The sequence below is a fragment of the Ambystoma mexicanum genome, chromosome 1q (genome assembly GCF_040938575.1).
Source record: "Ambystoma mexicanum isolate Mex_15411 chromosome 1q, UKY_AmexF1_1, whole genome shotgun sequence".
NCBI lineage: Eukaryota > Metazoa > Chordata > Amphibia > Caudata > Ambystomatidae > Ambystoma > Ambystoma mexicanum.
The window spans coordinates 1,081,087,364-1,081,112,157 of NC_090922.1; the positions used below are offsets into that span (position 1 = coordinate 1,081,087,364).

Genomic DNA, 24,794 nt, shown 5'->3' on the forward strand with positions numbered 1-24,794 from the left:
TAGTCCAAAGTGCAAAGCACTGCTAAATGAGGGTCTGTTTTTACATTTTAATACCAATAGCAAAGAACACTATTTGGTTTAAGTTTATGCATCTTTATATTTTATATTGGCTGTGTATAATTGCATACTGTAGGGGAGTCTTGGTATCACAAGTATGACACTGACAATAGGGACAATTTGTAAAACCTTTATTGAAATTCTTAGGGTTGGAAAATTATTCTGCCCTATAACTAAGATGGCAGTAGTCTCGACCATCAAATAATAAATAACAGTCCTAGTGGAGTCCGTCAAATCAAAATGGTATATGCTAACAAAAGCGAATGCCTGCCCTATCTCTTGTACAAAAAGTGTAAAAAGGAGAAATGTGTGCAAAAAGGAAAAGTCAGTGATCAAATGGATAAAGGTGATTGAACCAGCTGACCTCCCCACGTTAGAGCTCACGTAGTAGGCAGTCCCTGTAGGCAGGATGACCCACTCTGGCTCGGCTTCTGACACAAACAGTTCCAGAATGTGGATCGAGGCCCTTCTGGCCTTCTGCGTTTAAGTCTCTTTTCTCGACTTCAAAATAATGTTTCAACCAAAAAGTTCAAAGGTCCCCCTCTGTCGGGCTCAGACCTCTCACAATAAAGTTCAACACAATCTTGCAGGGGGAGCTCCCTTCCCCAAGCTTATTTCACTTCGGGTCCCCCTCTGTCGGGCTCGGCCCACTTTAGGATGTCGAAAAATTTCATATGTGCGTGCTCTTCTTTTCAGATCACTGCAGGACCACTTTGACTCAGTCAACTTTCACTTTCCCCTTCTCTAGGAGTAAAATTTATTTATTTCACTTTTGCTGTTCATATGCTTTATCACTTCAACAATGTACCTTTCACTGAGGCTTTCGAGAGGGCTACTTCCTTTTGTCGGACCACTCCGTTACTTAGTATAGCTGATTTTGCAGCTTTTTTCACTTCAAAGTTCATTCACAGGTCTGCCTTTCCTCGCATCTCCCTCACACGCGTGCAGTCTTCACTTTTTATAAAATGTTTCTTTAAAACACACCGGTCTTTCGGGTTGGTTGCCAAATCACGGGCTGTGTGCGTCTTTCTTGATTTTGCGATTCCCAATTCACGAGTCAAGGTTAGTGCCACAGGCTTGGCCTCGCCTCTCCAATACTGCCGTTCACCCGGAAGGGCTGCTGGCGTCACAACGTAGTTTTCACTTGTGGGATCTAGCCTTCAGCACGTGTCTTTCGTGGCCTGTCGCAGGCAACGACCTTCAGTAGGGAACTCTTGGGGTAGGGAACTCTTGGGGTATTGAACCCTCTGCTCTCGTCCCTGGGTCCGTCGCGCTGCTCCAGTACGTTTGCCTTCATCCCAGAAGCCCTGCTCGTACACGTGTTCCGCCTTGCTCAGAGAGTCTCTTTGGGTTCTGCCTTTTATTTGTGTGTGGAGAGCCAATTGGTATTGGGTGTATGCACTTCGAATCAAGTGTCTACTTTGCTTGACCCGATTAGCGGGACATGTCCAGTACGATGTGTGAAAGTTACTGTTACTCTCAGTCACCCTCTTCCTCGGCCCAGTGTTTCTGTTATAAAGGGGGGGGGGGAATTGGGACGTCAGAGCATCCTAAAACATAGGATACATATGTTGGATAAACAAAATAAGAGGGAATACCGCGTCTCACCATCAGCTATCTCACCCCCACTCCCCAAAGACCACTCACCCAAGTGATCCTCCCGCACTGGTCCAACCCCAGGAACTGGATCCAAATGCGATGACCGTGTCCTGGCAACCTGGATGACAAGTCCCCTGAGGATTAGCAGGTGAGACGCCCTCTGGTTTCTCACAATACGAAGGACAACAGATGCTTGATTTTTACAAAAGTTCAGCTGCAGCAGCACAAGCACTGCTTATAAGTCAAGTGGCTGAAGGCACAGTTGGTTAGGAATTTTTATTACATCAGTAGCCATTATCGGCTGCAATTAAGACATTAAGGGCCGCATCACAAGTTGGGGAGTATAGCAGTGGTAATTGCACAGTGATACCTTCCAACGCAATTTGCATTACCACTACTCGGGCTGGTGCAATTTGCGCGGTATCACGAGTAGTGGTAAGGCGGTAAATCGCCAGCAGTAATTTCACCCAACAGGTCCATACCGCTGGCGCATTCACCTCCAGCTTTATTTACTATTCACTTGAAGGAAAGCCTAACAGTGGGTAAGCAAATATTTCAAGTTTAATTTCTTAAAATCCTTTTAGCTACCGTCTTTCTGTGAGAACAATGATTAACGATGACTGAATATATACTAGAAATAATGCCATTTATCACAATTATTCATTCAAGATCTTCAAATGTTTATACCTGCATCGAAGTATGTAAACTTCATCAGCACTGTGAGGTAATCGCACACCTTTTTTCTTGCTTCCAGATCTCGACTTCTTTTGCTTGCACTCTATGACTGAAATAAAATAAAAACATTTAAATTCTTCTAAAAGTACACATTATCACAGGAAACAATGCATAAAGCATCATAAAGAATATTTATATTACTTTGCGTACAACTACAGTTTTAGAGCATTATGAACAACTCTACCAATGGGAGGAGACTTTTGAAGTCTAGATACTCTTCCAAATGACAAGCAAATGAAAAGGAGGGACAAAGGAGACATTCTGGGGTGTTTGGTGGAAGATGGATGCACATATTACACTGCCACATCCCATGTTTCACTGCAGGGGCATTTAAAAGTTACTGAATTAATGGGATCTGGAAGGTGGCGGCCCAATCAATGAAGCAAAGGGGTCATTTGAGCAAGTGAAGGATGATTTAACGGTGTGGTGGCAGATAGATTTCCCAGCCATGCGAGGTGCATAAACCCCTCACATTATTGCCCAATCATTAACGTACTCCACTGTTTCGTATAATGCATGTACAGGGATGCACAGAAAGCTCGTCATACAACCAGGCTCCTCCTACTAACTAGGTGATAGGTTGCTCCCCAACACCAAGGACCACAGACCACAGACCCTCCACGAGGCTGGGTGATCTGATCCCTCCCTTGGTTGCTTGCAGACGCCTTACTGACAAATTGCCCCCATCCCCAGTTAGCTCCCCACTCTCTGGTTTCTCAACTCTTATCACCATGTTCTTCCCCCTAGGATTGTAAAGTGTTTGGTTGCTTCTCCGAGCCAGGTCCAAGCTTAATAAATACCCTAATAATGATAAAAGATGTAGGTATACAACACTAGAAGAGACTGAGGGGAATAGTGTGGCTGATTCGAGGGTACTACATTGCCCACATTTTGTCTCATCACAATGAATCCGACACTGTAAATCCATAGATGGAACCAAACATTTACCTGTCAAATTAAATGCAAAGCTGTACCAATGCCTGATCATACGATGTTCACATACTCGCACTGAGTAGGAGGAAATGCACACCTCTCAAATGGAAAATAACCCCATCACCACTTTTCTTAAACTTCAGGCTGGACCCTACCTAGTCTAAAATCTGTTTCAGCGCTGATAAAACAGAGTAATCTGTTTCAGAGTTGCGTCACTCACCTGCTAATAACTAGGGGCTCCTGTGACAAGGACAGTAACCAGATCTCGCCAAAGGGAGGAAGGTACCCCTCTTAGCCAAGGGTGGAGGCCTACCAGTGAGGGATCCAGAGCCAGTCCTACTCTCGATGTGGAAGCTGAGAAGGACCCCCATTCCTTCCCCCCCCTCCCCCAACTCCTCCGTGTGCCAGTATGTGACATGGCAGACCATTATCTCCAGCCTTGCCTCCAAGCACAACTTCTCACCACCATTTTTCTTTACTTACAAAAAACACCAACGCAAGAACAAAGAACAGACAGCTCGTTGACAGAACCACCATCAGCACTACATGATTTGAGTATCAGAGAGACAAAAGAGCAGCTAAAGGCCCACAGAGACCCAAGTGCAGTCACACCGCTCTAGAGAGAGGCAGCCATGCACCCGAGCAGCAAAGCAACTCAAATTACTAGTCTGCCGGCAAGCCTGCTCTGAATTGGACATAGCCTAAAACGTACCGGAATACGTTAATACTTATATAACGACACACGCCCCGAGGCCTCAGGGCGCACATAAAACAAATACAAACAAAAAGCACAACAATGAACAAATACCAGGAAGGTGTACCAAGCGAAGGACACCAAATCCACTCCTTTATTGAAGAGATGTGCCTTAGTCACTCTTTTGAATCGATTCAAACAAGCAATGGTCCTCAGTGTGGCTGGTAGGTCATTCCGTGTACCAGGAGCCCAGGTATCAAATCTAGATTTCCCACCCCATACTTTTGTCCAGATGAAACTGCGGCTGGAAGAGCATTTTGGTGTCAGAAGAGCAAAGTACTCTCCTGCATGGCGCCTACTCCAATCGGTCTGGCAGCTGTTAGCCGCATTACCCGTGGGGCATTTGAGAGTGAGGGCTTTGGTTTGAATTCTACTCTTAACTGGCAGCCACCGAATGGCACGTCTAGTGATGTGTCCCTGCCAACCTAAACCACAAACAGCCCCTTTCTGGATGGTCTGAAGTTTAATAAGGTTGGTGCAGGTGGTACCTACCAGCAAACCATTGCAGTAGTCCAATTTGAAATTAATCAGAGCTGAGGCAACAAGGGCCCTGGTCTCCACAAAGATATGGACAAATCTGTTGCAACAAATCGGTGATGTAGGCGCAGGAAGAGCCCAAATAAGCAGGGTGCTTATTGAATGGAAACAGGGAATCAAAAAATACACATGGTTTTAACATGGGGCAACTGAAAAAGGACAACCAGCTATCAAACGGATTATAGCAAACTAATTTTCTTAACCTGGGACCAGAACCAACGATCAGTAGTGTGATTTTTTTGTCATTCAATGCAAGCAAATTAAACGCCAGCCAAGAGTGGATTGAGAAATAGATCTTATTGATGGCCACAGAGTCCTTGGTATGATCACCCAAAAGTTAAGATAAAATCTGGGTGTCATCACATAGTTCGTATAACTGAACCCCACAGCAACCTCGGGGTCATCTTCGACTCCACACATTCCTTCTCTCCTCACATATCCGACATCTCAAAGAAGTCACACTACCAGCTCCACCTCCTCCGAGGTATCCTTCCTTTCCTCACCTTCCCCCAGAAGCTCACTGTCTCTAAAGCCCTGGTTCTCTCTAAGCTGGACTACTGTAACAGCCTCTATCTAAATCTGCCCGCCTCTACTCTCCGCCCTTTGCAACTCATCCAGAACAGGACTGCGAGACTTGTCCTTGGCCTCAAGCCCAGGGACCGTATCTCTCCAGGACTGAAATCACTACACTGGCTCCCAATGACTGCGAGGATCAAGTTCAAAACCCTCTGCATTGTTCACAAGGCCTTCTGGGGCCTTGGGCCAAAATACCTTCAACTCTCTTCCTAAATATCTTCATTCTCGGGCTCTTCGCTCATCCGCTTCCAACTCCCTCAGGGTCAGCCGCTTCTCCAAACAACGAGTTGGGGGCAGATCTCTCTCCGCTGCAGGGGCCTCCCTCTGGAACAGCCTTCCTGCCTCCCTGAAACTCGAGGAGAACCATCTCCGGTTTCGGAAGCACCTCAAAACCTTCCTCTTTGCCTCCGCCTTCTCTCCCCCTCTCCCCTGCTAAACTTACTGAAACTGCATTGAATCTGCAACTGGGCCACTTACCGCTCTCGGTCCTTGGCCCAGCCACTCTCCCCTGCACTGCAGGGTGTATCCCTAAAGCCCCCCTTCCCAGCACTTTTCTGCACTTATCTCGCACTTGCCACTAGCTGGGCCTTGTTTTTTATCCTTATGCTCTTAACCCTGTACTGCACTCTCCCCTTTCCACCTCCCCATTGCACTTTTCCCCTCCCCTCTACCCTTGCACTTGTGCGATCTGAATGACACCTGGCCTAGTAGGATCGTTGTCTGTCTCCCCTTGTCCCCCCCCGCCTCATCGCGCCTTGAAACACTTGTGTATAGGCGCGTTACAAATGCCATATCATATCATCATAACCCTTGCAGAGCAAGGCCCCAGAAATGGCTCAATCAGGTCAACAGCAATTTGTGAGCAACTCCAGATTTCAACCAGTCTTTTAGTTAGAAAATCATGCACCAGATTGAATGTTGCTGAAAGATCAAGCTGCACCAGGAGGTCTGTCTCCGTCCCGTGCTTGGTCTGGAAACCAGATTGCCAGACCCCCAATAAGTTGTGTCTCAAATGCCAGCAAATGTAGGTATACTATCCTATCCAAAGTCTTAAGGAGGAAAGGAAGGGAAGGGAACATTGGTTATAGGGAGGTAATTACCGGCTATTGCATGGTCCAAATGATTATTTTTCAGGAAGGGGGTAATGTATTCCTCCTAGAGACTACCAGGAACGCAGCAAAGGACGAATTAACAATCTTTGTAAATCGGGCGGACGAGTAAGGTAGAATGGACCACAAAACATGGTTGCAGTAAACTTGTTACGCTGACATGGAAATTATGCAGAAAGGAGACTCTGGGCAGCGATTAGCCCCTTTCCAATACACATACTCCTCCTGAGGAAGGCAAAGCAATACAGACTGGAAAGGAGGCAGTGACCAATACCAAAGGAGGGAGGGATGCTTAAGGGAGCAACGGGAAGCTGGAAGTGTTTTTTCCATGTTATGTCAGAGGTGTTGGACGACCAAGAGACCAGCAGGAGTTAGGAAGGAGTGAAGGCTTGTGGAGGAGATTGTTGGAACAGGTGATGTATTGGAGTGATAGTGGCTCTGCAGTACGAGTATGTGTATGCAGCAAGTGAACAGAAGAAGCTAGCATAAGCAGTGGATGTGAAGTGAATGTTACTGGGTGAAAGGAGGGTGTTTGAGTTGTAATGGGAAGAGGAGAGTAGTAGTGAGAGGAGGAGAGTAATAGAGAGGGGAGCTGTACAGTGGGAGGAGTGGTAACAGCAAAGGGTGGTGGCAAGAAATGACTAATCCGAGTGAAAAGATCACTGGAGGGAGAAGTAAGTTTGAGGGAGTGGTAGTAGAGGTGAATGGATGTGACTAAATTAGTGTGAATCAAACAGTAAGCGCAAGGCACTATGCAAACCACCATTAGAACACTAACTAAATATCGTATGGAGAGTTAGGAAGTCTGAGGAAGTTTAAATAACCACTATTAGAGAAAGGCACATTCTGAAACCGTAGGTGTCAACAATCAGCAGAAATACCCAGGGGTTAGGTAGGAGGGTTGTGGGCAGACTAGAGGAAAGGACTGTCCTAAGCCAGTCAAAGAAAATACAAACCCTTGAACCATCTCCAAGTGTTTTCTGCGACATCCCATAACTAATGCTAGCAACATAAGTATCATTTGACAACTTGAGTGTCTTCCTACAAAATCAATCTAGTATCCCAGAACTCTATTATCCAACGCATCAAAATCATCCGTTACTTTGAAATACCTCAGATAATGCTGGTAACCAGGCTGGTTTACTACAATCCGGTCTATGTGGATGTAAATAAAGGCGATATTTTTCGAAATAAAACTGCTCCAAAATAAAGCAGCAACAAGGACTTTACCTAAAACCATGGAGCCATAGTACCTCCTCTGGCCACACTCTGCATTGGCTTTCTACTAAAAATAAAATTAGTTTTAAAGGACTGGCAAATTAAGAACTGTCCTCAATTACAAAGCACCAGCCTGAGCAAACATCCACTGCAGGCCACTCAAATGCGGCTGCATCTATTGACCACTCCAAAGTTCAAGAAGAGTCGTCCTGGCAGTCAGACCTTTGCAATTTTTAGTACACACCCTGGAATAGGTTGCCTCTGGATATTCTAGCACAACCAACATTCAGGCGATTTTAAAAGCAAACTGAAACCCTGGCCATTGTGCTAGGTTGTCAAAAAGTGAGTACTAAAAGGCAGCGGTCCAGATGGGCTCTATTTGTGTGGGAGAGACCAACTTGTTTGCATCATCATATCATAGATTGATGTGATATTAACCTCACGCCGTCTGGTTAGACCTCATCTTTCTAGCAAGGCCCTCTGGTGAAGACCCTTGTTTGAATGTTTCTCTTACACAGTCCCTGTAACCCTATGTGATGCTTTTGACTAAAACATGGCACCTGTGTGCAGTGCATTTTGGGTGTGCCCAGAGCCATAATGGACATTTGCTTCAGGCCTCTGTGGAAGCTGCACTTGATGAAAACTATTCTCGTATTATTTTGCACTGCTCCAAGGACCATTGCAGAGAAGATGCACGCATAGGCTAGAATGAGCCGATGTCAGCTGGTACCTGATAACAATATTATGGGATCTGTTAAAGTCGATGAGAAGTTATGTAGTTTTTGCTGCTTTCTTGAGAAAGGGAAGAGTTTTGCCTCTTGGGATTGCCATGGGTCGCTCCGGCCGGGGATCCATGGGAATTATCAACAGGTAGAGACTTAGAAAGCCAGAAAGTTTTTGGAAAATCCCATCATACATTAAAATAAGGGGCACCAAACACAAAGCTTCATTGGAAGATGGACGCATCGCCCTAGGCCCGATGATGCCAAGATCTCTCGGCCTGCCTGTTTGGGAGCTTTTCAGGAACTGCCTATTCATTCATTTATGTATTCTTTTGGTGAATAAAGAGGCCGTATAAGAGCCATTTTATAAAGTAGGTGTATATATATATATATATATATATATATATATATCCTTCAGCATCCAAAGTTTTTATTCAGTGTACTGTGGAGAAAAATAGAAATGTATCTGCGCACTCTGTGAAAAGCAAAACATTTGGGGCTGAGAGTAGGGTGCCTTGTGATGAAGAATTCCAGGCATCAAAGGATATGTGCTTGAACACTGGTGGGCAAGATTTATAGTGAAAGCTAATTTTTTTCCCCCCTATGATGTGGGAGTCAGGCTGCGTTAAGGAGTGCGGTGTGTGCGCTCTGTGTAACTGCATTTATGTTGCAGTGAAAAACTTAGTGTAGATAGAACATTGTAATGTATTGTAAATATGAATACTTTGTTTAAGAAGTAAGGTAAGGGCTCCTCCACTTGTGGAGACTGCCTTGGTGTTATGATTCCAGGGTGGGCAAAGAGCCCATATGATAAGTTGGCAGAGGAATGGGCATGCGGTAAAGGATTGAGTGAACAGTGGGATGAAAGTCTAGGTAAGGCAGGATCTGTGGAGGTCGTGTCTTATTTACATCAGGTTACAGTGGACAAGGGAAAGGAATTTGTCACGCCCGGGGGTAGGGGGGTGGATTCTATTGCATGCCTACAGAAAAATGCACCATAGAGATGTTGAGCTGAATGAATATATTTTGGGTTCAGAGAAAGAGTTGGCTCCTGAAAAGCACATCTCTTTATTGCAGCAATTACAAACAAAACTTTGGCATGACAAAGCAGATAGCTACCTGCTCAGCCACTGCCTGGTATTCATCAGGGTTGTGCGATATGAGTACAAAAAAATGACTATGTAATAAAAACAAACAAAAAGGAAGGTGGCAGCTGTAATTGCCATGGCAGGGTGGATTGGGACACTGATCAGTGGGATGGTGATATATGGAATTCCACCGACTCAATGTATCCCAGAGGTAGATGCAGAATCTAAATTGAAACCCGACAAAAAGACAGTAATTGCCAAACCAGTAATGAGGAGTAGGGCTGGCCCCCATTCCCATAACCCGGGAGGAGGGGTTGTGGATTTAACTATGCTAGAATATTAGATACAACAAGAGGTGTGAGATATAATCACTCGGTTGAGGCAGACAACAGGCAAGCACTTGCTTATATGGATGGTGCAAATGTTTGATGGGGGTTACGGGGGCCTGTGCTTCCCGCCTCTGTCCGATGGCACGAATATATAAGAAGTATTGAGGGCAGGGCCTCCTCCCGACCCAAATGGCCAAGCTTCGCAGTAGTCTCTGTTGCACCTAGCAGCCCAAGGGTGTAACCGTAAGTATCATATCATCACTGACTGGCACAGTGAGGAAAAGTGGTACACGTTGAGGCAATTCAGAAAATCAGGGAGCATGCCACGAAAGAAGCAATTCATGTAGACGAACCAGTAAATATGGGGGTGGTCCAACTGTCTGTGTCAACCAGAAATAGGTTAAGAACTGCCCCACCACATACAAGAGTGTCATTATTACTGTTAGTAGGAATGACTGGACGCAATTCGGCAACTGTCTGACCTGGGTGAATGGGACAAAGGTGAGGATAGACCAAGAGGGAGAGGGTGCGCAGTGAAAGAAGAACAGAGGGCAGGAGACAAGATAGTAGAGACTCCCAGGTGTCAATAAAGGACATGTTTTTGACATTGTTGAAAGATGGTGTACCACAGGAGGAGATTGACACCAGGAAGATGTACAAGTTATACAAAAAGAGAAGGCTTGCTGGGAAGGAGCGCTATAAGCAAGTTAAGCGGCAAGTGAGGACTAAGTCAAAAAGGGACGCCTCACCTTCGGCACCTCCCGGGGAGGAACAGGAAAAAGCGTCTATGCGGACCCCTTCCCCATACCAGCCAACGTATGCCGATTTGAAAAAAGTGGTGAGTGCAATGTTAAGAGTCTGGATACACTCATTCCAAATTGGACTAGGATTAAGGCCAAGCCTCGGCAGTGTCGCTCGTATAAAAGCTGACAGACTACCTCATGTTAATGTTAAGATATTTTGGAAGCCTGGAAACACACAAGAGGTTCAGAGCTTCGATAGACCCCGGGTGGAGGCCTCATTGATTCATGGGAATCCTTCAAGATTTAAAGGTCAACACTTTACCATTACTGGGCTGGGGGAGGAAGTATATAATAGGTTTTTACATTTTGGAGGGGTTGACTTTGGGCCTAGGAGGTAAAACCTATCAGTTTGGAGTGAATGCATTACCTTGTACACCAGTTATTGTAGACAAATTGAAAATGCCCCTGGTGCACATGCCTTTGGCCATAAGGCATGCCTCTATGAAGCAATAGCGCATCCCCTGGGGACAGAAGGACATTTCAGACACTGTTAAAGGATATGTCGAAGCAGGAGTGTTCCCCCCCGGTTACTACTGCTTGGAATAATCCCGTCTGGCCTGTGGAAAAGGGGGCTGGGAGTTGGAGAATGACTGTGGATTATAGAGACTTGAACAAATTAACTCATCCTTTAGTCCCTGCAGTCTCAGACACTATCACTTTGATAGAGAACGTACCAGTTTGAGGTAACATGGTATGCTGTATTAGATTTTACAAATGCCCTTTTCTCTGTGCCAATTGCCGAATAGTGCCAGGAGCAGTTTTCATTTTCTTGGAATGGGCGTCAGCATACCTTCATTAGGTTGCCTATGGGGTACTTGCACAGCCCAACCATGTGTCGCCGGGTGGTGGCAGAACATTTGGAGAAAATACCATGTAAATCTGATTTACAGGTTTCACATTACATTGATGACATTTGGATTGAGGGCACTGATGATGCCCAACAAGGCTGAAACACGTGTATGGGGTTGCTGATGGTACTCTTGTTCAGAGAGGAATTGCCATAGCATTTCGGTGCTGGACTGCCCTTGTGGGTGGGACAAAGACTGATATGCAAATGGATATTTCCCATCTGTGAAGGTACAGTGAGCAAAAAGCAATGGCTGCGAACTCTCAATGTGGTTAATAACCACTGAACAGGTTATCATGCCTTGTTCTTCCGAGAGAGGGGCGCCTGCTACCTTTTCTGTAATTTTGAAAGGAACTTGGGGTTGGTCACCCTAGGTTGCCTGGGGGCAACCAGACGTGGACTCCCTGCTCACTGTGCTTAGAGAGGCTCAGCTTCACCTCACTGATGATGCCCAACAAGGCTGAAACACGTGTATGGGGTTGCTGATGGTACTCTTGTTCAGAGAGGAATTGCCATAGCATTTCGGTGCTGGACTGCCCTTGTGGGTGGGACAAAGACTGATATGCAAATGGATATTTCCCATCTGTGAAGGTACAGTGAGCAAAAAGCAATGGCTGCGAACTCTCAATGTGGTTAATAACCACTGAACAGGTTATCATGCCTTGTTCTTCCGAGAGAGGGGCGCCTGCTACCTTTTCTGTAATTTTGAAAGGAACTTGGGGTTGGTCACCCTAGGTTGCCTGGGGGCAACCAGACGTGGACTCCCTGCTCACTGTGCTTAGAGAGGCTCAGCTTCACCTCACTGATGATGCCCAACAAGGCTGAAACACGTGTATGGGGTTGCTGATGGTACTCTTGTTCAGAGAGGAATTGCCATAGCATTTCGGTGCTGGACTGCCCTTGTGGGTGGGACAAAGACTGATATGCAAATGGATATTTCCCATCTGTGAAGGTACAGTGAGCAAAAAGCAATGGCTGCGAACTCTCAATGTGGTTAATAACCACTGAACAGGTTATCATGCCTTGTTCTTCCGAGAGAGGGGCGCCTGCTACCTTTTCTGCAAAGATGAGCAAAGTGTGTGAAATCAGTTCGAAGTAATCATTGATAGGGTTAATCTCCCACCCTTCCTTCTTCAACCCAACAAAATTCAATGACCAGCTGAGACTGTGGCATTTATGGGAATTTAGTGGCATATGGGCATCGAGAGAAGGTGCCGAAAGCCTGACAAAAGATACTGGAGTTTACTACTCCGGTGAACAAGAAACAAGCCAAGCATTTCAGAGGGCTGTTTGGATTTTGGAGACCGCATATGGAACAAGTTATTTACCTGTAACTATTGTTCTCCAGCATGGATTTACATGCTCCTGAATATTCCCCATCGTCAGGCTGGGATCCCTTGGTAAAAGAAAAGTTTCACTTTCGCTTACAAACTGTATTTCTCCTTTAAACCAATCACAGTCCTCTGGGTCATACTGCCCCCATCCAATGACAGTCTCCCTAAGCACCTCCGTGGGCGGCCATCTTCAGATTTGGTAAGCACGTAAAGTGGCAGTATGACCAAGAAGAACCGCAGAGGGGTTGGAGGGAGGGTTTGCATGTGAATCCATGCCAGACCCATGCTGGAGAACACTAGTTAAAGGTAAGTAACTTGTTCCTTCTGCAGCATGGGGTCTGGCATGGATTTGCATACTCATAAATAACAAATACATAGCAGTACAACATTACACAACCACAGGAGGTGGCAAGGCTCAACAGAAGCAATTAACTCTTACCTCCGAAACAGACAGCGAACAGGCTGCATAGCACTGCCTAGCCGACTCTGGACTCCTCCCTGGAATCCCAGTTGAAGCAGTAGAATTTCGTGATAGTGGACATGGACCTCCATGTAGCAGCCCTGCAGATGTACAGCAGGGGCACTCTAGCCAGGAGCACCATCGTCGCAGCAATCGCTCTGGTGGAGTAGGCTCTCGGACGGCCGGGCAGTGGTCGGTTTGCCAATCGATGACCATGCATGATGCAGCCGTAAAGCCACCTTGATATGGAAGCCTTGGACAATGCCTTCCCATGGTTCACAGGATTAAAGTTCACAAACAGTTGTGAAGTCTTAGGAAAACCCTTTGTGCGTGCCACATTTGAGCTTCAGGGCATGAGCAACAACCAGCGAGTGCACAGCCCTTTCAGTCGGTTTCGGAAAAAAATAAAATACTGGTAACAAAGGCTCATTGAGGTGGAATTCCAACAGAACCTTCTACATGAAATAGGGTGCGTCTGCAGCACCACCCTTGATTCATGGAAGGTCAGGCATGGCTGTTTGCAGGATAAGGCCTGGATCTCACCTACCCTCCTGGCAGAGGTGATGCCTCAAGGAAAGCAGTTTTCCTTGAGAGGAACTTGAGAGGGGCCTGGTGCATAGGCTCGAAGGCCCCCCCCCCCCCATGAGCCTCGTCATAACTACATTGAGTTCCCACGCCTAGGCAGGCACCTTCACCAGCGGCAAAGATCGAAAATGTCCTTTGATGAACTCCTAGACGAGACGGTGAGACCACAGTGAAGATCTTCCTGGTGACCTGGTGTAGCGTGAGATAGCCGGCAGATGCACCTTGATAGAGGAGTGTGCCAGGACGGCCTTGGCCAAGGAAAGCAAATATTGAAGAATTCACGAGGCCATGACCCTCCGGAGGGTAAACTTTTGCAACAGGCACCACGTAGCGAAATCTGTGACCATAGCACATCAAAGTCGACACCCTGGCCTTGGCGAGCACCTCCCTGCAGTCTGCCGGCAACTCTTATCCGCCAAACTCTAGGGCTGCAGGAGCCAAGCACTCCGGTTCAACAATCTTGGGTCGTGGTAAAGGATTGCACCTCCTTTTCTGGTGAGAAGATCCAGAACTACGGTCAGCTTGACCGGAGGTGATACTAACAAACAGAAGGTACGGATACCAAATCTGCCTTGGCCATGCCGGGGTGATGAGTATCATCTTACATTGGCACTGTCTGAGTGTGTTGATGACTCCTAGCAGGAGAGGCAACAGAGGAAATGCTTACAGAAACCTCCCTTCCCACGGGAAGCACTAGCCCCCTAGGCTCCTTGGTTGGTGGAATATGCTGGCAAACATCTGGCATTTGGAGTTTGCCACCACTGCAAACAGATCGATCTGGGGCCTGCCCCACATTGCAGTCCACTTGGTCCTGCCGAAGCTCCCACTCGTGGCAGAAGTGCAATTTCCTGCTGAGGGAGTCTGCAATGCTGTTCCTGACTCTTTCTAGGTGGAGAGGGATGAGGAACATCTCTTGTACGATGGCTCAGCGCTACAAGTCCTGCGCTTCCTTGGAGAGCGCTGGGGATGGAGTGTCCCCCTTTCTCCTAATGGAAAACATGGTGGTGTTGTACGTGAAAATCTTCACCACCTTGCCCCAGCAACAGAAGGAGCGACTTGAGGGCCCAGAACACTGCCCGTAGCTCCAGAAAGCCAATTTGGAGATCTTTCTCTAGCAGCCACAGGCCTCCGGTGTGCAGCCGTCCGGTGTGGGCTCCCGAGTTTTCCAGGGAAGCGTCCGTGGTGGCCGTCTCCTGGTATGGCGAGTTTTGAAAACCCATGCCCCCGGGTGATGTTGGAGCAGACGCCCCACCACCCTATCGCCCGACGGAACTCCTAGTCAATTGGTATCTCGTCCACGAAGCTTCCGGACACCTGTATCCAGCGAGCATCCAGGAATTCTAGAAGAGGTCACATCTGTAACCTGCAGATCCGGATGAGGTAGTTGCAGGACAACCTAATGCTGAGCAACAACTTGATGGATCGCACTGTGGCGGTCTTAATCGACAGCAGCCGCTGCACCGTCCCTTGAATGGCCACTACCCTCTCCTCTGAAGGTGACATCAGGCAGGACGCCGTATTGAGTCTGGCCCCTAGGAACAACGCTTTATGCGATGGTGTCAAGCAGGGCTTTAGAAAGTTGGAGAATCCCAGATCCGTCAGTAGCTAGACGGTCTCCTCGGTGTGTCCAACGGCCAACTTCTACGTCCGGGCCCGGATGAGCCAGTGCCAGTCATCGAGGTACGGGTATACGTGTATACCACGCAGACGTAGATGAGCCACCACCGGTGCCCGGCATTTTATGAACACGCTGGGGGCCGACTTCAATCTGAAAGGTAGGGCCTTGAACTGTAGTGCAGGCCCTGCAATACGAAACGCAGAAACTTCCGATGCTTTCTGTGAATGGGGACGTGAAAATAGGCGGCCTCCAGTTCCAGCGATGTCAAGAAATCTCCTTCCTCCAGTTGAGCACGTACGTGCTGCAGCATGACCCTCCTCAACTTTTGGGTTTTGAAGCATTTGTTGAGATGTTGCAGGTCTAGGATGGGCCTCCAGTCCCCAGTCTTCTTTCTGACCTTAAAGTATCTGGAATAGACTACAGAGCCCCGGAACCATTGAGGAACCACTTCCATCAACCCTTTTCGCAGCATGGCCTGTAGCTCTTCCAGGAGCTGAGGGATGTGCTGCTCCCGATGGGCAACCAGAGGAATCCGCAGATACCTGCTTTGAAACGCCAGCATGAATTCCTGGGCGACAGCGTCCAGCACCCATCTGTCAGTGGTGATCTTTCACTCACTGACGAACCTAATCAGTCGGCCGCCCACCGGGGTGCATGCATGGGGGCCCCGACATACCGGCTGGTTCAGACCTGTTTCAGAGCCGACGTCCTACACTACGGGCGATGCTGTCCTCCGCTACCAAAGGCCTGGCAACAGCCCCTGAAGGCTTCCTGGGTTGTGGATCTGGAAGGCTGACGGTACAAAGAGGAGAAGCCACTGGAAGACCTGCTCGACTTTCCCCTGGAGGAGCGAAAAGAAAAGCGATGTTGCTGGAGAGTACCCAGGGAACGGGCCATCTTAGTACCCACCTTGATGGCCTGGAGAGACTCGTCGTCAACCTTCTCAAACAAGTTCTCTCTGTCAAAGGGCATGTCCAACATCTTTGCCTGGACCTCCTGTAGGATATTCGTGGCCTTCATCCAGTCACGTTGACAAAGGCAGACACCGCTCCCCCATCTGTTGGAACCCTTTGTCGGCGACGTCCAGTGCCACTAATGGCATGATCAGAGGCAACCTCCACCTCGTGGAAAAGAATGATTGCCTCCATCCTCTTATCTGGGAGGAACGCCAGAATAGGCCCCAGCTTGTACAACAGCTCCCTGTCATACCTGGCTGGGATCGCCAGTGCGTTGGACACCTTGATGGACGCTGCAATGTAAATCATCTTCACTTATTCCCCGCGCTGTCCAGAGGGACCGAAGACGGTTAGGACGGGCAAGCCGACCGTTTCCTCGCAGCCGCCGATACCACCCAATCCGGCTATGGTTGCAACCTCAGGCACTTGGGGTGCAGAGTCCGGTACCCAATATTTCTTCTCCAGCCTATCCCATTAGGCTGGAGACGTGCAAGGGTTCTTAATGAGAGCCAGGTCCCTCTTCATAGAAGTCGTCTAGAAGGGGCACCACCATGATTGTCTTCCTCAGGCACAAGCTGAAAAAAACTCAGAGGCTCTGGCGATCATGGAATGGAACGACCCCACCTCGTCCGGTGGGGGCGCCCTAGGTGGCGCATCCAAACATGGAGACACGCAGTCCGCTGCGACGATAGCCTCGTCGTAATCTGCAGTCTTGGCCATATCCGTCCCCGGATCTGGCTCTGCTAGGGGAGAATGGGCCCCACGGGGATGTGGAGGCAGAATGGGGGTGTCAGATGACGCTTTCTCTTTGTTGGAGGCTGATTGGGGGCCTAGGAGACCACTGGAACCGGACCCAGTGGCATCCTCTTCTGGACCTCCGACACCACTTTGTGAACGGTCAACAGAATGTCCAGAGGCACATCCCTTGACTGAGCTGGCAGGATTGGAAAACTAGGCCCGTGCCGTCGTCGCTTTCCTCTTCCACGTCCTCATGGACCTTGTGTAAGAACTCATGGTACTCGTCTGGACAAGACCTTCATGGCTTGTGACACAGCCTGGGAGGGCTGTTTCAGGCCTCCTCACCCCCCCCCCACCCTGCGAGGCTTGAACTGGGGCCTGAGCTGCTTTCCCCCCCTCTTGCGTGCCAGCAGACTTTACCAAAATCACTGCGCCGGTGTCGCTCCATGCGGGCAGGGATACCTTCTGTGCTGCGGGAGCTACCTTCACAGGGTCAGCTCCCTTAACCGTTGTGAGGGCAGCTGCCACCAACTAACATCGACTATAATAGACAAAGTCTTAGCCTGTGACGATCGGACCTGCTTGGGCAGTTCAGCCTTCTCCTCCGTCCGCGGCTTCTGTGGCTTCTCCCGCAGTTTAGCCTGGGTAGACCATTTCCTTTTTTAGGAGGAGCTTGATGGTCTGCTGCCAATGGAGGGTGATGTCGATCGCACACTATCAACCTTGGGGCCAGCTTCCGTGGTGAACACAGTGTACCCTGACTTGCAGTTCTTGGCCTTGTCTTGGGCCCCTACGGATGAGGCGCCCTCAAAGGACTAAGACTGCTCCTCGGACCAGCTGGTCCTGGGTGAGGCATAACCCTGCTTGGGGCACAGGGCAGAGGTCTGAGCGTTAAGCCACACCGCCAGCCTACTGTGCCTGTCCTTTGTCGTCTTCTTGGGGAACCTGAGGCATATATCACACTCAACCGCCTTATGGTCTGGATGCAGTCAGAGGCATTGCAGGTGCTTCTCTTCCACAAACATTCTGCAGCCCACACTTGGTGCAAGGCTTGAAGAGGAACCTTCCCTCCTCTATCACGGTCGGATGGCGTGAAGTAAACCCAATGGCCTTCTGAAATCTTTGACAATTCCAGCCTTTGAGGGGCACTGAAATTCACCGACAATGGATCCCCGCTGTCGGCAATGGAGAAAAGAGCACTTTTTGTGTTGAAAAACACGATAAAACGTAGAAGTAGCTTGCAGAGCAAATTCCAGGACTCCATACACTGAAGCGTGAGGTAACACTCTGAAGATGGCTGCCAGAGAAGGGGATGGGTGCAGTATGGTCCAGAGGACAGCGATTGGTTTAAAGGAAAAAAACAGTTTGTAAGTGAAAGTACCTCTAAATACAAAGAGTGTGGTAAACAATGTTATGCAAAAGATAAGTACTACAGAAATATGTCAGAATATTCAAGCCATTGGCTTTCCTTCCCCACGTTTTCTGCACAGGATAAGGCGTCACACTTCAGCTTGGCAGTCTCTGGCTTCTCTAGCATGAGGGTGCAGTTCAAAACTTCAAAATCATGGCCTTCTATGCCAAAGTCCCTTTGGTGTTCAAAGTGTCTTCTTTCAGCGGGCTCGATGTAACAAACAAATAATAAAGATCCTTTCCTTCCAGGATTCGCCTGCACACACTTTTCTCAGCTGATTTACTGTTCAACTTGGATCCCCCTACTCAAAGCTCAGAGCCACTTTAACACAAAGTTCTTATTTTCATACATACACAATTTTCTTGGGATTTCCACATATCCAATTTCTCGGGTGATTCACGGTTCACCCCGGATTCCCCTCTGCCTTGCTAAGATCTGTTCCAACACAAAATCTTCAATCAGTCTCCCTCTGCCGGACTCGGACCAATGTATCTATTGTGACAAACAGGCTTTAACACAAAGCTTTTAATTGATCTCCCTCCGTCGGGCTCGGACCAACTTTATCTACTTTGCCATCAACTTTCTTTACTGGATCAACATCGAAGACTTTCGATTGTACACAGGATTTGGCTTCACCGGTTGCAGGACCACTTCGATGCACAATCCTTTGCCCTCTTTCACTTTTGCCAACTCTCAGCTGAACACCTTACAGAGACCTTTGAGTACGCACAAAGTGACGGACCACTCTGTCAAATGTATCGTATATCTTGGTTTCAAAGTTCAATCACTCATCTGCAGTTCAACTTTACTCATGTTGGTTATCACACAAGTTTCATACAATGTTCGTTCCAGCGCTCGCCATACAATGTTGCCGCTTGCAACCTTGGCTTCAACACAACAGGTCTTGCATCTGTCTCACCAACTCACCGGCTGCATCGATTTCACTGACGCTAATTTGTTGTTGGAGCCAAGGACAGTACCACAATAGCTGGCGATTCTCCCTGCCTTGATTATCGATGCAGGAGTGCATGGTGGTCAGTAATTGCCTAACCTGCCTGACCATTGTATTGGAACACATCAGGTATACGTCTCGGATGTTAGTCTGCTTGCTCTCACAGCGAGCTGTCCGTGAGAAAGTGTTTGCGTTGTGAAAAAGGGGTTGGGGGTTGAGTTCCTAAGTATCTTACCTGTTAGAATGGGGTAAAGGTGTTACAGGGAAGGGGATACTGCGTCTCACCATCCGTTGTCCCACTTCCTGAAGACCCCTCACCCAGGTGATCCTCCCGTACGGGTCCATCCCCAGGAACTGGATCCAAAAGTGATGGCCATGTCTTGGCCACCTGGATGACAAATCCCTGGGGACTAGTGGGTGCGACACCTGGTTTCTCACACACTGTACTGCCTGTGTTTGATTTGTAGCCTGTGAAGTCAGGAGAAGTAGAACTGAATGTGTTTGTACAAGAAAATTATGCTAACTGGAGCTTGTAGCAAGAATAAGACAGAAAACTTGTTCCGTTGTGATTTTGGAGTCACACATTACCAAAGGCTGGTGATAGATGCACTCCGTTTGAGAAGCAATTGCAAGCATGATATTGGGCTCTTGTTGATACTGACCAAATGACAGTGGGTCATGATGTATTGATCAGGCCCAAAATCCCGATCATGCAGTGGGTTTTGAGTGCTCCTAAATCACATAGGACGGGACATGCCCAAGACGCTAGTATAATCAAGTGGAAATGGTATATCCAAGACCGAGCAAAATCAGGAACAAAGTGGAGTTGCAAAACTACATAAACAAGTGGTTAGTGTACCACCTGTATTCTCTATGCTGCAAGAAGGGACAGAAATACATGAGTTTCCAGTAAAATGGGCAGTACCTTCTGGGGATTTGACAGTGGAACAGACAGAACATACCTGGTTCACCGATGGCTCAGCTTGTTATGTAGGAACTGAGAGCTAGTGGAAAGCTGTGTCGTATAATCCCAAGACAAAAGATTCCAACGTCAGGTAAAGGAAGGATCAGCCAGTTTGCAAAACTTCATGCAGTTTATCAAGCTTTGAAACAAGAAATACCTGGTCAATGTCATTTGTACACAGATTCATGATCAGTGGCTAATGGGCTAGCTACGAGGCTGAAGACATGGCAAAATAATGTGTGGAAAATGCACTCCAAAGAATTGTGGCGAAAAGAATTGCAGCAAGATATCTGGGAAATGTTATCACAAAGTGAGGTAAATGTATCATGTGGATGCGCATTGTACTACAGACTCATTGGAACCCTGGTTCAATTCTGTTGTAGACTAACACCAGGATTTCCTCTGTAGACACAGGGGCTCAGGAGGGCGATTTGGAGGGGTTGGCCAAGTGGGCACACCAGAAATGTGGACACATGGGGGAGAAGACTACTTGCAGGTGGGCACAGACTCAGGGGATTAGTATCCTTTTAGAGGTAGTGAAAACAGTGATTTTGCAGTGTCATGTGGGTCAACGTACGCAGCACAGACCCATTTCTCATTATCCAGGGCATTTTACGAAGTGGTACGCTGCCGGGTCAAATCTGGTAGATCCATTATATTGGAGCTCTGCCAATCAGTAAAGGTATGCATGTGCAAATGTGGACACATTCTGGATATCTGATGGAAGGGTTCGAAATTGAGGCGAGACTGGAGCCAATTAGCTCCTGCTTCTAGTATAGTAGAACCTGGTTAGCTTGAAACCAACACCTACCAGGAGCTACTTTTGGCTCCTGCAGCCAACTGGTGCCTTCCATACATGTAAATGTGACATTAACGTTGAGTATTTGAGAATGTTAATAAAGAATTAGAACACATCTAATACACCTTTAAACGCAATGGTTCATACAAAATGGACAAAAAGCTAAAGGAGCATCTCTGGTAGCTCCTGGTTCCCTTTTGGTAGCTCATGCCTACTGGGTGATGCCCGACAACCAGAAGCTGGTTTTAGCTCCTGCTAATTGAATCTCAATTTCGAGCCCTGTGATGGTACTACCATATAAGAACCACACAACTGAATACCATTAAATGATCAGATTATGTTGTATTACAGCGTGCCGTTGCAAATTCAGAATGACAGGGGCTCACACTTTAAAGGCAAGTTGATTCAGGAATATTCAGGAATTAATTACCCATCTATTCCCTAGAACCACATACCTTCATCCAACTAAAACAATTTACATGCTGCTCCAAGCACTTCCTTTAGATAAAAAAGTATTTTCGTCAAGCACTCTACTACTGCCAAAGTTAGACTTGCATGCGCCCCACTAAACATCATGGCCCACCAGTCACCCGGATCTAAAACTCTAAACCGGGGTATAAATCTGCCCAAATACAGACACCTGGTTTCAGCCAAGTGACTACAATCAAGTAGCAGATGTTGAATACTTTCCCTTTACCAGGGGATCTAAACAGAATCTACAACTTCGGGAGGTATCCTCATCCTTACTTTGAATATCCATCACCTCGATAAGGGGAAGCAAGTCTCATTATTAAAAATACATTTCTGCACCTCATGCTCAGATTATTTTCTTTTAAGTAGTTGGGCAACTGGTTCATAGATTCACAAAGTTGCTAAACATTTTATAACCCCTACATTTAGTCAGGGTTTCCAACTAATCATGATTCCATATTTTCAGCTTTACAGCAACTGGATTTTGGAACAATAACTCGACCGACATGTCATCTTCTGCTAATAAAATAAGACCGTCATTTTCTCAATGCTAAAACATGGCATCTTTTTTGTTGGCCATTGCATCATTTGAAAGGGAAACTGAAGAGTTCACACACCCCACCCTACATTTATGACACAGGGACAAGGCTTTCCACTGCACCATTAATTTCATTGAAAAGCATCCCAGTTCATAGCAAACTATCTGCACTGGAGTACTTTTTGGAATTCCTAAAGCTTTTTTCCAATATATTCCCTCCAAAAGCCCCCCAGCCACATTACATGTACACAGAGCGACTTCTGCACCATATATCAGGACCAGAACAGCCTTTAACGTCTGGAAATTGAGCATGGGCAGAATCGAAAATGTACCAAATTTATGGTGCACAGCTGCCCCCTGAACGGTTGACCCATTTTATTTTTAAACTCTTTACATTCAGGGCATCATTATCCTTACTATTCATCACAAATCCCAAATTTCTATAAGTATTAAACTTGAATAATGGGGACGGCATAAAGAGCCAGGGGAATTTGACCTCTTTTATAACTCTGCTAGACTTTAAAATCATGATGTTAGATTTAGCAGCATTAATTGAGAGGTTATTCATCAAGGCGTATCTTGGTATCGCAGTGGGCGGACTCTGCAACCCTATCGGGGTTGCGGTCTAAAACTATATAATTGTCAGCAAATAGCATCCATTGTATGAGATGACTGCCAGTCTGCAGTGGAAAAGCCCAGACTTGTTCCAAGGTGTTTTCCAAGTCAGAAATAAACAAATTAAATAAAGCAGGGGCTAATATGCACCCAAAGTTGGAATTGGGCTGGACAGCTTTTCCTCCTTGATTAAGTTCAACTTGTAATGAGGTATCGGAGTAGAGGGCTGCTAATATCTCCAGTGAATGCCCTGGGCATTTCCACGAACTAAGCTAAGTCCATAACCACTGGCGATCCACGCTGTTAAAGGCTAAAGCGAAATCCATTTAAGCTACATATACTGCTGTAGCCTCTATCTGCGCTCTTTTTTTAAAAAACAGACTTAAAATGAGCACATTAAGGGAAGTACCCCTTAACAAATCCCGATTGTCTGATGTCAAGTACTACAATTCCCTCCACCCATTTCCGAAGCTCAGTTAACACTATGGCTGCAACAATTTTTACAGGGGCATCCCAACAGGGCTACTGGTTTATCATATGGTTCCGATCGGTCTCGTCTTCCAAGAGTCAGGTATTTGTCTTCTCTTAAGCACCTGCCTGAATATACTACAGAGAACTTCCGCTCATAGCTCTGGATCTACTTTCAAGATAGAATCTACTTTCAAGATAGAATTAGAACGCCCATCCGAGTCTGGAGCTCTTTAACTACTAGCCTTCTTAATAATCTCTGCCACATCCTCTCTCTCAAACGGCAGATCCCAATTATTCAGAGTAAAGGCTAAAATAGGTCATGCTAGTGGTTTGGAAAAAAATTATTTGAAAAAATGCACCCAAGTAATTTCCCAAAATTCGGTTTGTCTACATTGCAACCGGAGTAATCTCACGACTAATCAGGGACCAACATTCCAACATTTTATATGCAGGGATGGCCAAAAGCATAGCCTCAGCATCCTTCTGAAATATTAGGACCCAAGAGAAGTTTTATGTACAAGATCGAAAGGACTTCAAGAAGCTAAATGTTGTCGTTTGTGAAAATATTCATGAAACTGAAACACTAAGACACTTTATTACATCTTGTCCAAAACTGATTGAAATAAGAACGGCACCCATGTACTTGCTGCAATATAGAATAGGTTTAGGAGACGTTTTAACGAAGTTATGTTGAATTTTTTCTAAATGTAGATTACCCGACTGCTGTATTGGAATGGTTTTCAAATTAATGAACATTTATTTTAGGTTGAAAGGTTGATAATTCAGCTGAATGAAAGGAAAAAAAAAAAAATGAATTCCGGCCCTATCCTAGAAATGCCAATACTTATGCTTAACTTTTTTATCTGAACAACCTACTCCTCCGCAACAGGTTTACCTACTTGTCTCAGCTCCTACCTGATCAAAAGAGTGCTTATGTTTAAAGCTAGGCCTAGATAATCCCTCATCTCCTTTGAGACCCTTAGGATACTAACATGGCTCTCAGGGATTCCCTCCTCCCTTACAAGAGCAAATTTGGTGATCTTCTCTGGTTTCCACCTAATCCGATTCCTCCCGAATTTACTTCCAATTTAGTGTTCTAAATGTGCACGCCGTTCCTCACTACATCTAAGGTGAATACTACTTCCTGCAAGCGTGATCATTAAATACAGAAATAATTTTTCTCAATTCCGCAGCACAATTAAAAATATTAGCCAACAAACAATTTAAAATTGCTAATTGGTCACCTCTCCACCAAGTGGCCTTTGTCAGATTGTCTGCTGCCACATTGCCATTCAACATACAGAACCCTTTAGACTGAGATTGCACCATGCTATCCTCTAGATCTGGAAGCGCAGAAGGCTGTTATTTGGGGAGGAAAGTGCACAACCAAACTGGGGCAAGTAATGTTCAGGTCTCTCACAAGTATAATAGATGAATGTTTGGAGGACCCGAGTATTATGGCTAGCAGATCCTCAACTCCCTCTAAAAAGACATTAGTAGTCAACCCTGCTGGGTTCCTATATGAATTTATTCAGACAACTCCCCTCTCCCCAAGAAAGGGCTTTCCCTCAAAAA

General features: G+C 46.7%; 1 protein-coding gene across 7 annotated transcripts in view; it reads right to left on the reverse strand.

Annotated features, from left to right (window-relative positions):
* Nucleotides 1-24,794, reverse strand: part of ZNF644 (zinc finger protein 644) — a 1,204,777-nt gene that overhangs the window by 148,442 nt on the left and 1,031,541 nt on the right. For all 7 annotated transcript variants that reach the window (XM_069641773.1, XM_069641770.1, XM_069641775.1 and 4 more), the window contains one exon: nt 2,344-2,440. In XM_069641773.1, the coding sequence (XP_069497874.1) occupies nt 2,344-2,440 (97 nt within the window). The remainder of the gene's footprint in view (nt 1-2,343; nt 2,441-24,794) is intronic.